Raw genomic sequence first — 14,862 nt, 5'->3', positions numbered from 1 at the left:
CACATGGTATACAATAAAACTCACTCGAGTCATAGTGAAAGCAGTGTGCACTACTGCTTTAAAATTGTAAATAAATGACCTATCCCCGCCCCTGATATGCAAATACATTTTAGTATCCTTATTGGAAATAAATGACATCTGATCTATTAAAAAGGACAAAAATATAAATAAATAGTTTGAAATGCCAATATTTTATTTTTTTACATCTTTAATGATTAAAAAAAAAAATCTGAACAGGCTGATTACTAAAACAAATTTGAAACAATGAACAAAGCAAGTGAACAAAAATATATAGAATTTTCCCTTAACTACACAAAATTTCACCACCCCTGTATGCCCTCCCCCTCCCATTCTTCTCAGCGCTGAACAGGCTGATAAATAAATACAATTAATTTAATTATTTAAACGGCAAGTGAACAAAACAATTATAATAATATCCCCTAAATTATAGAATATTTAAACCCGTGTGCCCTCCCCCTCCCTGGCGCATGCTTTAGGTGGTCTGCGGCATGGAGCTTGATTGTAGCCTCAGTCGCATTTGCATCCCATTTCAAGACAGCCACTGCAAGAGTTGAACAAAAACAAAAAAATATATACATTTTTATATATATATAGAAAACCAGTGTTACATTGCAATGACTTCACATACAATATTTTTTATGTGAAAACAACCAGCTGAGAAGTTCCTTATTCCTCCTGTCAAATATCAACTAAGTGGCAATACTGCACAGACCCATGGTGACTGGTGTGGTATATGGCAGCATACACCTGACTGAAGATTGGTTCTGTAAACTCGCTTCGCTGTATGTTAGGAAGGTGTAAGACTGCAATATTTTTGCTAACACTGACACTAGAATATGTTGAGGTAGTGAAAACAAGTGAGTTAGTGTTAAACTTAAATGACGTGGGAAACTGATGTGTACCTTTAATTGCTTCAAATGTTTTGGTTGATTCTAGAGGCAGTTTTTGCTTCTTCCCCTTCCCCTTCATGTTAAAACTCGACATTAGCCGGTTGGTGAAGAGCCTGAGGAAACAAATTCACTATTTAGAAATGACACGTGTGTGGTAATCTACAGGAACTGTAGCATGGGTGAGTGCCAAGAGTAGACTAAAGAAATGTGGTTCTGTTTAATCGATTCCAGAAAACAACAGAGTTGACCATTTTATAGCTCCAATGACATACTTTCCTGTCCTTGCACTTGTGAAATCCCCTCCTCTTTATACCTTACACATCAAGTTTCTTTGAGGACTCATGATTGCATTTCAGATAATTAATAAGCATTTAATCTCCTCCATTGTCTCCAGCTGCACTATATGGGCGGATGACAGAGGCAACTTACATTTGTTTAACTTTTTTTTATGAAATATGAAAATGGCAGTCAATGCAGTTTTCTGGAGCTTTTTCTATTTTTCCACAGCTTTCTTGTTTCGGACAGTGGTCTAGTGAATAAAGTGTATAGTATAAGTTGGTTAAGATGCGTCACATCCTCCGTCGACCAGCAAACTGTGACAATAAATGTAACGCGTTTTGTGTTCTGCGTGTAACATGTTCCTATATGTAGGGATCTTGTTAAAAATACCTGTCTAAAATTTTATGTATTCCATCTCTCAGATCTCTCCCTCCAATTCTGCTGAGTTGAAGCACCTTTAAAGGAACACTCCGACTTTGTGGGACATTAGCCTATTCAACTTATCCCCCAGAGTTAGATAAGTCCATACATACCTTTTTCATCTCCGTGCGTGCTATAAGTCTGTTTGACGCACCCACCGCTAGCCTAGCTTGGCACAAAGACTGGATGTAAATGGTTGCAGCTAGCATACTAATCCAAATAAGTGACAAAATAACTCTTTCCTATTTACATGTTGTGATTTGAAAAACAAAGTCACATGAGACACAGACATATTTTAACCGTATAAATACTGGGAACTATATTCTCTGAAGGCGAAGCACTGCTACTTGGGCGGAGTGATAACCACAGCACCTGAGACGCGCCGCGGTGAGGAGCAGAGTTCGTTCAGAGCGCGTCTCAGGTGCGCTGCGGTTATCACTCCGCCCAAGTAGCAGTGCTTCGCCTTCAGAGAATATAGTTCCCAGTATTTATACGGTTAAAATATGTCTGTGTCTCATATGACTTTGTTTTTTGTACACTCTGTGACTATACAAATCACAACATGTAAATAGGAAAGAGTTATTTTGTCACTTATTTGGATTAGTATGCTAGCTGCAACCATTTACATCCAGTCTTTGTGCTAAGCTAGGCTAGCGGTGGGTGCGTCAAACAGACTTATAGCACGCACGGAGATGAAAAAGGTATGTATGGACTTATCTAACTCTGGGGGATAAGGTGAATAAGCTAAAGTCCCAAAAAGTCGGAGTGTTCCTTTAAAGAGAGGGTGTAACATTCCTGACATGTTAGAAAAATAATAACCTATAACAAGTTCTGACTTATATACCACAGAATAATATTTATAAATTAAATGGTGCATAAAATTATATCACTTCTAGATTGTGCATACCAGGGAGTCAAAGGCATCTTTATCTTTGAGGCGTTCCTCCTCTCTTTTAAACTCGTCCATCGTTTCTAGCTGCTCGATGTGGGCAGACGACAGGGGAGGCTCGCTTCTCCCCAGCCTTCTCACCTCGAGGTGGATGTCAACTAGCTTTGTCAAAACTTTTTTTTGAAATTCTGAAAACAAAAAGTACCACATATGTAAAAGTCTACATGTCGGTTTAAACTGCTGACAAGAAGCCAATTAGAAAATTATGCTAGTGTTATCCTTAAACAGATGTTCAAAGTTAGACCTGCTAATGCTGTATGTCCTGTTCAATTCATTTTTATAGTTTTTGATACCAGCTCTAACACTTCAGTACTTTCTTGCCATGAACATTGGAAATCGTAGGTCACTACAAGGCCCTGTACTGGCTTCATGTGCAGAGGATTGCTCTGAGAAAGACCTCCCAGAGGATCTTTGGATGGGCGTGTCATAATCTGAAAGACGAAATGTGTCTATTACATTATTGTTCGTAATATGAACATTGCTCTTGTAGCAAGTTGTGTGCCTCTGCTGTACTCAGCAGTCAGTGCAAAAAGACCAATATACTTTTAGCCATGATGATACTTGATAGAGAATAAATTAAGGTCAACCATGAAGCTAAGAATCTTAAAACCAGTTGTTAAAAATATGCACTATGACATGGCTGCTACTTTAGAACATTTACACTCTTGCCACGGTGAATTGCATTCGGAGGAATACCTTCTTTAGACAAATCGCTGTGCCTGGACTGCTTGTGTCCCATCTGGTGGCTCTGCCTGGACCCGTGGCTCTGATAATTGAATTTTAAACAATATTACTAACAGTCAATACATTTTAATGTGGTTTATAGTGAAAACGGTAATTGTCCCATCCCTATTCCGGAGTGTTAACAACTTAGGGTTAACTAATAATTGTTGCAAACTGGTACTACCAACAACATTAGTGTATTCCTGGAACTGGGCCTTAATGTATTTGAGATTCATAATAGTGGTTTCAATACTGACCAAAATAATTGTTATTGATTTTTTACATAATCGAGCAGCCCTAGTTTGTGCTCAAACCAAACTAGTTCCTAGTACAATTGATTTAGTTTGAGGAACAACATACGATAAAGGTTTTCTGCTTCAACATAAACTTACCTCTTTTTCTGTCTTTATTGCTTCAACCTAAAAAAGAGATAAAGAAGAATATTTCAAATTCTACAACTATTTTATATACAGAAATATACAGATCAGGGGCCGTATTAAAAAAAATATCTTATGACTAAAAATGTGCCAATTTAGGATAAACTCTTAAAATTAATGGGCATATCAGTCCAACATTTAAGACTTTTTCTAAGAGTATTTCAGCACATCTTAGCTAAGAGGACACAGTTAATTCTCATACTGTATTTTCAGAAACTTTGGGAATATTTATTCTCTCCCCAAATTCGTCACTAATAAAACACAATAAAAAAATAATTTAATGGGCAAGATTTTGTTTATAATATAAATGTTTTGCCATTTTATTAAAGTTTTCACATATAAGTCAAAAAAATTAAAATTTTAACAATAGTTCAAGCGTAATCTTTCTTTGTAAAAATATACGTTTTATCATCATACATATTTCAAAGGATTTGAATTGGAACAAACACTAACATCAGTTGATAATTCAACATAAAGTTACCTACTTTATTTTTGACAAAATACTATATATTTAGTCTAGTTTACAGTAAAAAATGTATGATCTATCCAAAACTATTTGTCTATTTTTGACAAATATGTTTAACGTTAGACAATTTTCGTTTACTAGTTTTGGATAGATTATAATTTTTTTTTTAGAGCATATAACGTTACATTTTAATTTGCAGTTATACGTTGCTTACAAATACATATAAAATCACGACATTTAAATATTTAAACACTAATTTTGCTGTTTTTCAGACATTATTTCATATAGCGATTAGAACAATTTAGCACATACATAAGAATAACTTACTATTCACAGCTGGATCCAATTCTCCTCGAAGTGAAAATAATCCACTTCTGAGGTCGATTTTTCCAAGATTAACATTCTTATATCGTCACAAGACGACATAAAGTACATAAATCTGATTAAATTTGATATGTTTTATCGAGCTGATGTGGACATTGACAGGTTTTCATGGATTGCCTCAGAACATTTGCTTGAAAAGCGCGTGCTCTTCACGTGTTCACATATTAACGTTAGGCCTACAATTAACGTTAGCAGATGAGAGAACGACAGACATCTCTCTTTTTATACAGATTACATAAACAGAAAATATTTATATTAGTTTTGAATTCGATCATTTAAAAATAGACACTTATATTATAAAGATATATGCCTCTGTTTGCTGAGTTTTGTTTAAGATTAGACACGTGCTCCAGAAAAAAAGTTAACGGAGGGTCAGAATTAAGTTTAAGCACAAAGTTTTGTTTCGATAAATTTGTAATTTTTTCTCACATTTCTTAAGTCTGTAACTTATGCAACGCCGGCGCGTTTGTCGACCCCGCGCAAAATGCCTACGTTTTAAGAAGTATTTCAAGGTATTAAGAGGCGTGACTTAATTCACTTCATCTGATGTCAACTGAATAACATATCAAATTAATGTTTTTTTTTGTACCTACCTGATTTTGTTCAATAAAAGCAGAGTCTCTGGATATCACCGTGTCTGCAGCCTCGCTTGATACCTTTCAGGTGACGTTGCGGTGTTGGCGTATATCGTGGCGATTCTTCTTCTTTGGTTTTTTCCTCTAACGGTTGTCGCAAAATGGTCGCAAACTATGGTCGCAAACTGTTTTAGTCAGTGCGCCACGCGGCGCCACGATGCCACCGTGCCACCCCCAGTTTATGAATGATCATGCTTATGCTATTGTTATTATTATGAAGAAAATAATAATTTTCATAATAATATTTTCTTAATATATTTATATATATACAGTTTTAAATATTTTACAGGTCAAAAGTTTTAGATCGATACATTTTTTTATGTTTTTAAAATAAGTCTTTTCTGCTCACCAAGACTGCATTTATTTTATAAAAAAAAAACAATAAATAAAAAAAGCATCAGTCACTTCAATGTCACATGATTCAGAAATCATTATAATATGCTGATGAATGCTCAAAAAACATTCATTATTATTTTAAATGTTGAAAACAGTTGTGTACAATTTTTTTTCCAAATTCTTTGATGAATAGAAAGTTCAAAAGAACAGCATTTATTTAAAATATTTTCTAACATTATAAATGTCTTTACTGTAACGTTTGATCAGTTTAACATCCTTGATGAATAAAGTATTGATTTATTTTATTTATTTCTCCCAAAAATAAAATTAAAATTCTTACTGACCCCAAACTTTTGAAGGGTAGTGTTTAATGTTACAAAAGCTTTCAATTTCAGATAAATGCTGTTCTTTTGAACTTTCTATCATGAAAAAAAAATAACTGTTTTCAACATTGATCATAAATGTTTCTTGAGCATCAAATCATCATATTATACTGATTTCTGAAGTATCATGTGACACTGAAGACTGCAAGTGCTAGCGCTTAATGCAAGTGTTGCAATATGCAAGTCTCTCATGCATGTCCTAAATTTTTCTCTTGACTACTGCTATGGTAAACGGTAAATGGACTGCATTTATATAGCGCTTTCACAGACCCAATGGCCTCCAAAGCGCTTTACATGTTGCCTCACATTCACCCATTCATTCATACACCGACGGCGGTGTCAGCCATACAAGGCGCCATCCAGCTCGTCGGGAGCAGCTGGGGTTAGGTGTCTTGCTCATGGACACCTCGACACTTGGTCAGGTGGAACCGGGGATTGAACCACCAACCTTCCGGTTTGTAGCATGAACCTGAGCCACTGCCGCCCGCTATCATATTTATTGCACAACACTGCTGATCAGGTGCAGAGTTTGCAGTGTGTCCTAACCAAAATCGTGATGGTTTCCTCTTTCTGCATACCCTACCCCTTCCTCTATTCCCTCTATTCTCATAACTTCTTTCTTATTATCGATTATAGCTTCCTACTTCCTGTAACTTTCTGTATAATTTTGTTGTATTTTGTGCTAGGGTTAACAACCCTAACCCTAAATTTTCCTCTTGATTCATAACAATGCTCTGTTGATCAGGTACCTGCAACTATTACATAAACCAGTATTCATGTTTCCTCTATTATATTGTTCCTGACACATTCTCATAACTTCTTTCATTATTATAGATTTAGCTTCTGATTTACCTACTTTGCGGTATATTTAAATATTTTTAAGTAGGATGGTTACCATAACCCTAACCCTATCTCACACATATTTGCTATATTTGTTCATCCGTAAAGGATTCTGTGTCCTCCAGGACATAACTGCAGTATATGTGCTAAATCAACATTGAATTAGGAGTTTTTACAAAAACAAAAATACACATATGATCCCACTCCAACATTTTCAATATAAATCTGTAATATTTTAGGCCCTTTGTGGGCTCAACCATATGTGCAAGGTTGTAATTCTACTGAATTGTTTTTAATGCTGGAAATGTGCATGCACTGAATGTGCAAGTTTGAGCACACATTCTTCCAAAATAAATATATTTCAGAAATTTCACAGTTTCCATTTCTTAATCCATATAAATTAAAGAAATTGTAAATAATTGATTCATTCCACAGACGTCCACAAGAGTACCTAGTCAGACGTTCAGATTTTGAACCTGTTTTGCACGTCCACAGACGTCCAAAAGAGTCCCTAGTCAGATGTTCAGATATTGAACCAGTTTTGCACGTCCACAGACGTCGAAAAGAGTCCCTAGTTAGACGTTCAGATATTGAACCAGTTTCGCACGTCCACAGACGTCCAAAAGAGTCCCTAGTCAGACGTTCAGATATTGAACCAGTTTTGCACGTCCACAGACGTCCATAGGGGGTCCTAGTTAGACGTTCAGATATTGAACCAGTTTCGCACGTCCACAGACGTCCAAAAGAGTCCCTAGTTAGACGTTCAGATATTGAACCAGTTTCGCACGTCCACAGACGTCCAAAAGAGTCCCTAGTTAGACGTTCAGATATTGAACCAGTTTCGCACGTCCACATACGTCCAAAAGAGTCCCTAGTTAGACGTTCAGATATTGAACCAGTTTTGCACGTCCACAGACGTCGAAAAGAGTCCCTAGTTAGACGTTCAGATATTGAACCAGTTTCGCACGTCCACAGACGTCCACAAGAGTCCCTAGTCAGATGTTCAGATTTTGAACCTGTTTTGCACGTCCACAGACGTCCAAAAGAGTCCCTAGTCAGACGTTCAGATATTGAACCAGTTTCGCACGTCCACAGACGTCCAAAAGAGTCCCTAGTCAGACGTTCAGATATTGAACCAGTTTCGCACGTCCACAGACGTCGAAAAGAGTCCCTAGTCAGACGTTCAGATATTGAACCAGTTTCGCACGTCCACAGACGTCCAAAAGAGTCCCTAGTCAGACGTTCAGATATTGAACTAGTTTTGCACGTCCACAGACGTCGAAAAGAGTCCCTAGTTAGACGTTCAGATATTGAACCAGTTTTGCACGTCCACAGACGTCCAAAAGTGTCCCTAGTCAGACGTTCAGATATTGAACCAGTTTCGCACGTCCACAGACGTCCAAAAGAGTCCCTAGTCAGATGTTCAGATATTGAACCAGTTTTGCACGTCCACAGACGTCCATAGGGGGGGTCCTAGTTAGACGTTCAGATATTGAACCAGTTTCGCACGTCCACAGACGTCCATAGGGGGTCCTAGTTAGACGTTCAGATATTGAACCAGTTTCGCACGTCCACAGACGTCCAAAAGAGTCCCTAGTCAGATGTTCAGATATTGAACCAGTTTTGCACGTCCACAGACGTCCATAGGGGGGTCCTAAATAGACGTTCAGATATTGAACCAGTTTCGCACGTCCACAGACGTCCAAAAGAGTCCCTAGTCAGATGTTCAGATATTGAACCAGTTTTGCACGTCCACAGACGTCCATAGGGGGTCCTAGTTAGACGTTCAGATATTGAACCAGTTTCGCACGTCCACAGACGTCCAAAAGAGTCCCTAGTCAGATGTTCAGATATTGAACCAGTTTTGCACGTCCACAGACGTCCATAGGGGGTCCTAGTCAGACGTTCAGATATTGAACCAGTTTCGCACGTCCACAGACGTCCAAAAGTGTCCCTAGTCAGACGTTCAGATATTGAACCAGTTTCGCACGTCCACAGACGTCCAAAAGTGTCCCTAGTCAGACGTTCAGATATTGAACCAGTTTTGCACGTCCACAGACGTCCAAAAGTGTCCCTAGTCAGACGTTCAGATATTGAACCAGTTTCGCACGTCCACAGACGTCCAAAAGAGTCCCTAGTCAGACGTTCAGATATTGAACCAGTTTTGCACGTCCACAGACGTCCATAGGGGGTCCTAGTTAGACGTTCAGATATTGAACCAGTTTCGCACGTCCACAGACGTCCAAAAGAGTCCCTAGTTAGACGTTCAGATATTGAACCAGTTTCGCACGTCCACAGACGTCCAAAAGAGTCCCTAGTTAGACGTTCAGATATTGAACCAGTTTCGCACGTCCACATACGTCCAAAAGAGTCCCTAGTTAGACGTTCAGATATTGAACCAGTTTTGCACGTCCACAGACGTCGAAAAGAGTCCCTAGTTAGACGTTCAGATATTGAACCAGTTTCGCACGTCCACAGACGTCCACAAGAGTCCCTAGTCAGATGTTCAGATTTTGAACCTGTTTTGCACGTCCACAGACGTCCAAAAGAGTCCCTAGTCAGACGTTCAGATATTGAACCAGTTTCGCACGTCCACAGACGTCCAAAAGAGTCCCTAGTCAGACGTTCAGATATTGAACCAGTTTCGCACGTCCACAGACGTCGAAAAGAGTCCCTAGTCAGACGTTCAGATATTGAACCAGTTTCGCACGTCCACAGACGTCCAAAAGAGTCCCTAGTCAGACGTTCAGATATTGAACTAGTTTTGCACGTCCACAGACGTCGAAAAGAGTCCCTAGTTAGACGTTCAGATATTGAACCAGTTTTGCACGTCCACAGACGTCCAAAAGTGTCCCTAGTCAGACGTTCAGATATTGAACCAGTTTCGCACGTCCACAGACGTCCAAAAGAGTCCCTAGTCAGATGTTCAGATATTGAACCAGTTTTGCACGTCCACAGACGTCCATAGGGGGGGTCCTAGTTAGACGTTCAGATATTGAACCAGTTTCGCACGTCCACAGACGTCCATAGGGGGTCCTAGTTAGACGTTCAGATATTGAACCAGTTTCGCACGTCCACAGACGTCCAAAAGAGTCCCTAGTCAGATGTTCAGATATTGAACCAGTTTTGCACGTCCACAGACGTCCATAGGGGGGTCCTAAATAGACGTTCAGATATTGAACCAGTTTCGCACGTCCACAGACGTCCAAAAGAGTCCCTAGTCAGATGTTCAGATATTGAACCAGTTTTGCACGTCCACAGACGTCCATAGGGGGTCCTAGTTAGACGTTCAGATATTGAACCAGTTTCGCACGTCCACAGACGTCCAAAAGAGTCCCTAGTCAGATGTTCAGATATTGAACCAGTTTTGCACGTCCACAGACGTCCATAGGGGGTCCTAGTCAGACGTTCAGATATTGAACCAGTTTCGCACGTCCACAGACGTCCAAAAGTGTCCCTAGTCAGACGTTCAGATATTGAACCAGTTTCGCACGTCCACAGACGTCCAAAAGTGTCCCTAGTCAGACGTTCAGATATTGAACCAGTTTTGCACGTCCACAGACGTCCAAAAGTGTCCCTAGTCAGACGTTCAGATATTGAACCAGTTTCGCACGTCCACAGACGTCCAAAAGAGTCCCTAGTCAGACGTTCAGATATTGAACCAGTTTCGCACGTCCACAGACGTCCAAAAGAGTCCCTAGTCAGACGTTCAGATATTGAACCAGTTTCGCACGTCCACAGACGTCCAAAAGAGTCCCTAGTCAGACGTTCAGATATTGAACCAGTTTCGCACGTCCACAGACGTCCATAGGGGGTCCTAAATAGACGTTCAGATATTGAACCAGTTTCGCACGTCCACAGATGTCCATAGGGGGTCCTAAATAGACGTTCAGATATTGAACCAGTTTCGCACGTCCACAGACGTCTATAGGGGGTCCTAGTCAGACGTTCAAATTTTGAACCTGTTTTGCACGTCCACAGGACGTACAAAAGTGGTTCTGAACTGACGGACGTTATACGGAGATGATCTGAACGTCAAACAGACGTCGCGTGTTTGCTGGGAGGGTACGAGACACAGCTGGGGCAAATTACATAAATGAGAGGGACCATTCAAACTAACAAGGCAACACACCTGAAACAAAGGAACTAATAATAAAGCAGGCTAGGGATAATTGAATACAACAAGCACACACAGAATCAAGGAAACAGAATGAAATAAAACAAAATCCAAACACACAGAAACATGTCAAAAACAGAACCTGGTCATCACAGTTACTTACCCAGCATGATAAGAGTGGTCGTTCCCTGCTCGTTTCCACTGGGGTAAATCGCGTACTCGCAGATGTACCTGCCAGCATCAGCCATACTCAGTTTGTCGATCCTAATGGATGGGTTCTCCAGGGAGCCTTGTGTGAACTTAACTCGACCTACAAAATCTTTATTAGGGAAACTGGCTCCATATACGGGGTGGAATACAGCAATGTTGTGCCTGTCACCCTCGACACGCTCAAACATCCACGAAACCTACGAACCAGAAAGAAATAGGGAATTAATCCTTGCATGGCATTGCTTTAACATACAGCATGCAGCCAGCCATCTGCTTGTTGTTTAAACTCAAGATTGACCATATGGATGGCGATAGCATGGGACAATTACTGGGCCTGTGCTGAACGATCACTATATCTTACATTTGTTCAACACGTACAGGTGTTTCACTGGTTGCCAATCATTAATATTCATGTATGCACTGAGTAACGTTGTTGTGAATTCTGCATATTTAAATATGCACCAATGTATTATTATCAAGCAGGCAGACATAGATTTTATCGAAAACTGTGATGATGACTTCTGATAACCTTGAAAGCATAAGTTTAGAATGATGCTATCATTTTTTTCTGTATAAAATGTAAAATCTTACAGCTAATTCTGGAAAATTAAAAGCCTAGTAAATTATTTGTGCCATTTTCTCAAGAAAACCTGCATCAAAATATACATATAAACACACACACAAATATTATATATATATAGTTATTATCAGCTACCAGTAATAATCAGCTAGTTATCAAACTTTTGAATGAACTTCTCTTATGCTCACCAAAGCTGTCTTTATTAGATTAAAAATACAGTGAAGCAATAATGTTAATGATTTAAACTTTTCTATTTGAATATAATTTATTCCTGCGATCAAAGCTGAATTTTCAGCATCATTACTCCAGTCTTCAGTGTCACATGATCCTTCAAAAATCATTCAAATATGCTGATTTGCTGTTCAAGAAACATTTCTTATGATTATCAGTGTTGTATCGGTCCCCATGAGAAAAATGTATACAAATAATACAAAATGATTTTTTAAAAATGCAAAAATGGAGAAAGTTTTCAGTGAGGGTTGTGTTTAGGCGTAGAAATGTATGGTTAGGGGACAGCAGCCTGTTCTCACGCAAATGCGTCTCTATAGCACGTAGTGTGTTTATCGTGCAATTTATACGCGAAAATGAGTTTTTACGTGGATATGATACGCAGTTTTGCGCGTGCATATGATACGCACTTAATTGCGTGATATACACACGCACCCCACACCACTAATCCTACCCAAGCGTATAATACACACGCACCCTACCCCACCCTAAACCCAACCATGTGCTATCCATGCGTATACTATGCATGTAAAAACTCATTTTCGCGTATATATTACACGATAAACACACTGCGTGCTATATAGACGCATTTGGTGAGATCGGGTTGGGGACAGAATATACAGTTTGTACAGTATAAAAGTGTGTGTGTGTGTGTGTGCGTGTGCGTGCGCGTGTGCGTGTGCGTGTGCGTGTGCGTGCGCGTGAGAGCGAGAGCCTCACCTGTGTGAGTTTGGTGCTGCCGGTGAACTCACAGCGCAGATTGACAGACCCATTTGGATTCGAAGTGACTTCATTTTCTACTCGAACATGCTGACTCCAGACCGCTGCAAAACAGGAAAGAGCGAAACATTACAACTTTCCAGTATCATAGCCTATATTAAAATGAAATGAAACCCAGACATCAGGCTAATACGAAACACACCAAAGTGACTGTTATATTCGTGGGCCTGAGCTTCCTCCGGGAAAAAGTGCAGTCTTAGACTGATTAGAGCTCAGTGGCTTCACATCTATCTACTGAATGCGCAGACTGTCTCAGCATGAGACTTATCCTGCTTTGATTGCCCATAATTAAAGAAAAAGAAAAACTTGAGCTATCTCATCATCACAGCATCAATCTACACGATCGCGAATATGGATCAGAGCTCGGTTGAACAAATGCATCTGGAGGAGAAAAATTATAAGTGTCAAGTGAAACGGTTTACTTCTATAATGCAATGCATTCCAGAGTGAAAAATAAATATTCAATCAAGAAAAAGTAGGGTTGCGCTTGATTTTATACATAAATAACATGATTGGATTCCATGGATGTTAACAGTTCTTCATGGAACCATTGAAGTCAATAAAGAACCTTGAAGTCAATAAAGACCCCATCAGCATTTTTTTTTTAAGTTGTCAGTCAGAACATAATCAAAAGAAAAAAACAGAGCCTCTGCTTTAAAAAAAAACATTTTATTCTAGCTTCATGCATTCTTTTTTTATCAACACTTGAATGTGGGTATGTTTCATAAAAAAAAAGCATTGTTGTCAAAGACTACGCCTGGATCAGTTTTAGATTATCAACACAGATGAAGTAGCTCACTTCCACAACAGTCCTATAGCCCGTCATGTGTCGACATTTCATTCGGTAATGTAAGGCAATTATGATTTATATGCCGTTTAATGTTTGATGATCGCGTTAGCTTACATGTGTGCAAGCAATGCTTCTATTGCTTGTTTCTGCTTTTCGCCTGTGTTTTGATCTGGAGGTTCTGTACTCTTTCAGAAGATGTGTATAGCGCCCATTGTATCACAAATAACGTAATATTTCGTCAATGGTGGAAAAGCGTTGTGTCAAAATAACGTAATATTCCGTCAATGGTGGAAAAGTGCTGTGTCATAAATAACGTAATATTCCGTCAATGGTGGAAAAGCGCTGTGTCATAAATAACGTAATATTCCGTCAATGGTGGAAAAACGCTGTGTCATAAATAACGTAATATTCCGTCAATGGTGGAAAAGCGCTGTGTCATAAATAACGTAATATTCCGTCAATGGTGGAAAAGTGCTGTGTCATAAATAACGTAATATTCCGTCAATGGTGGAAAAGCGCTGTGTCATAAATAACGTAATATTCCGTCAATGGTGGAAAAGCGCTGTGTCATAAATAAAGTAATATTCCGTCAATGGTGGAAAAGCGCTGTCATAAATTACAGAAAATTCCGTCAATGGTGGAAACTTGTGTCATGAATTACGTAATATTCTGTAAATTATGGAAAAGCATTTGTCATAAATTACAGAAAAATCTGCCAATGGCGGAGAAGCAGTATGTCTAAATGACAGAAAATTCTCAATGGCAGGGTAAGAGTTAATAAAGTAAAGGTCGTTTGATCCAGGTTCACTTTAAAGTTTTTACTTTATATATACACCCAATCTTTCAAAAAAATTTGGGGTGAGGGGGGGAAACAATTTAGACCTTAATTATACGTTCAAAAGGCCTCATATTAATATGAACAGAATTTTAATTGTTTTTTGCTTGTGCGCAATATAATTAGTCTTAACTTTCTCAGCATCACAGACTAACACATCTCTCAGCAAATAACAGATGGATTCTGCAAACTGAAAATTACATTACACACTTGACTTGTAAGTAATTAAGTGCGCAAATAATTAAAAATCATCATTAAAATTACGTTTATGCTGCTTTTAAAACAATTTTGCCCTTCAACATAACAGTCAAGTGATCAAAACTTTATAGTGGGAGGCTGAAGCCTATAAAAGAACATTATTGCACATTTATTAGTGCAATAAAAACAAACCTGTGATTCTATAACCCGATATGAGTTGTTCTGCAGTCTGCATCACACTGATGGTAAACCGACACTGCATTGCAGTTCCAGCCATAGCACTTTTAAAGTGCTTTCCTTCTGCATTTGAACATTTTGACCCGGTGGCCGTGATCCCAGACGGTGATCTTTGTGTCGGCAC

At 38.9% G+C, this 14,862-nt stretch overlaps 1 protein-coding gene and 1 long non-coding RNA gene across 9 annotated transcripts in view; both read right to left on the bottom strand.

The window, feature by feature from the left end:
• Window positions 1-14,862, bottom strand: part of LOC306987796 (adhesion G-protein coupled receptor G7-like) — an 83,414-nt gene that overhangs the window by 53,467 nt on the left and 15,085 nt on the right. For all 6 annotated transcript variants that reach the window (XR_013795247.1, XM_079592369.1, XM_079592367.1 and 3 more), the window contains exons 2-3: window positions 12,619-12,722; window positions 11,044-11,287 (exon numbers count right to left, since the gene is read on the bottom strand). Coding sequence is in view for 5 of the 6 variants with exons in the window: in XM_079592367.1 (XP_079448493.1) it covers window positions 11,044-11,287; window positions 12,619-12,722 (348 nt within the window). In the remaining variant the exon portion in view is untranslated. The remainder of the gene's footprint in view (window positions 1-11,043; window positions 11,288-12,618; window positions 12,723-14,862) is intronic.
• LOC306987824 lies at window positions 174-5,293 on the bottom strand. Of its 3 annotated transcripts, XR_013795251.1 has the most exons (6): window positions 5,163-5,293; window positions 3,675-3,701; window positions 3,256-3,325; window positions 2,518-2,687; window positions 924-1,024; window positions 174-562 (listed from the first exon to the last, which is right to left on the bottom strand). It is a non-coding gene; the product is annotated as an uncharacterized lncRNA (long non-coding RNA). The 3 variants fall into 3 exon arrangements; XR_013795252.1 differs by lacking the exons at window positions 174-562; window positions 924-1,024 and adding an exon at window positions 2,881-2,990 and having other exon boundaries at window positions 2,550-2,687; XR_013795253.1 differs by lacking the exons at window positions 174-562; window positions 924-1,024; window positions 2,518-2,687 and adding an exon at window positions 2,855-2,990.

The sequence above is a fragment of the Phoxinus phoxinus genome, assembly GCF_949152265.1.
Source record: "Phoxinus phoxinus genome assembly, chromosome: 20".
Lineage (NCBI taxonomy): Eukaryota > Metazoa > Chordata > Actinopteri > Cypriniformes > Leuciscidae > Phoxinus > Phoxinus phoxinus.
This window is presented reverse-complemented; position numbering and strand designations above follow the sequence as displayed.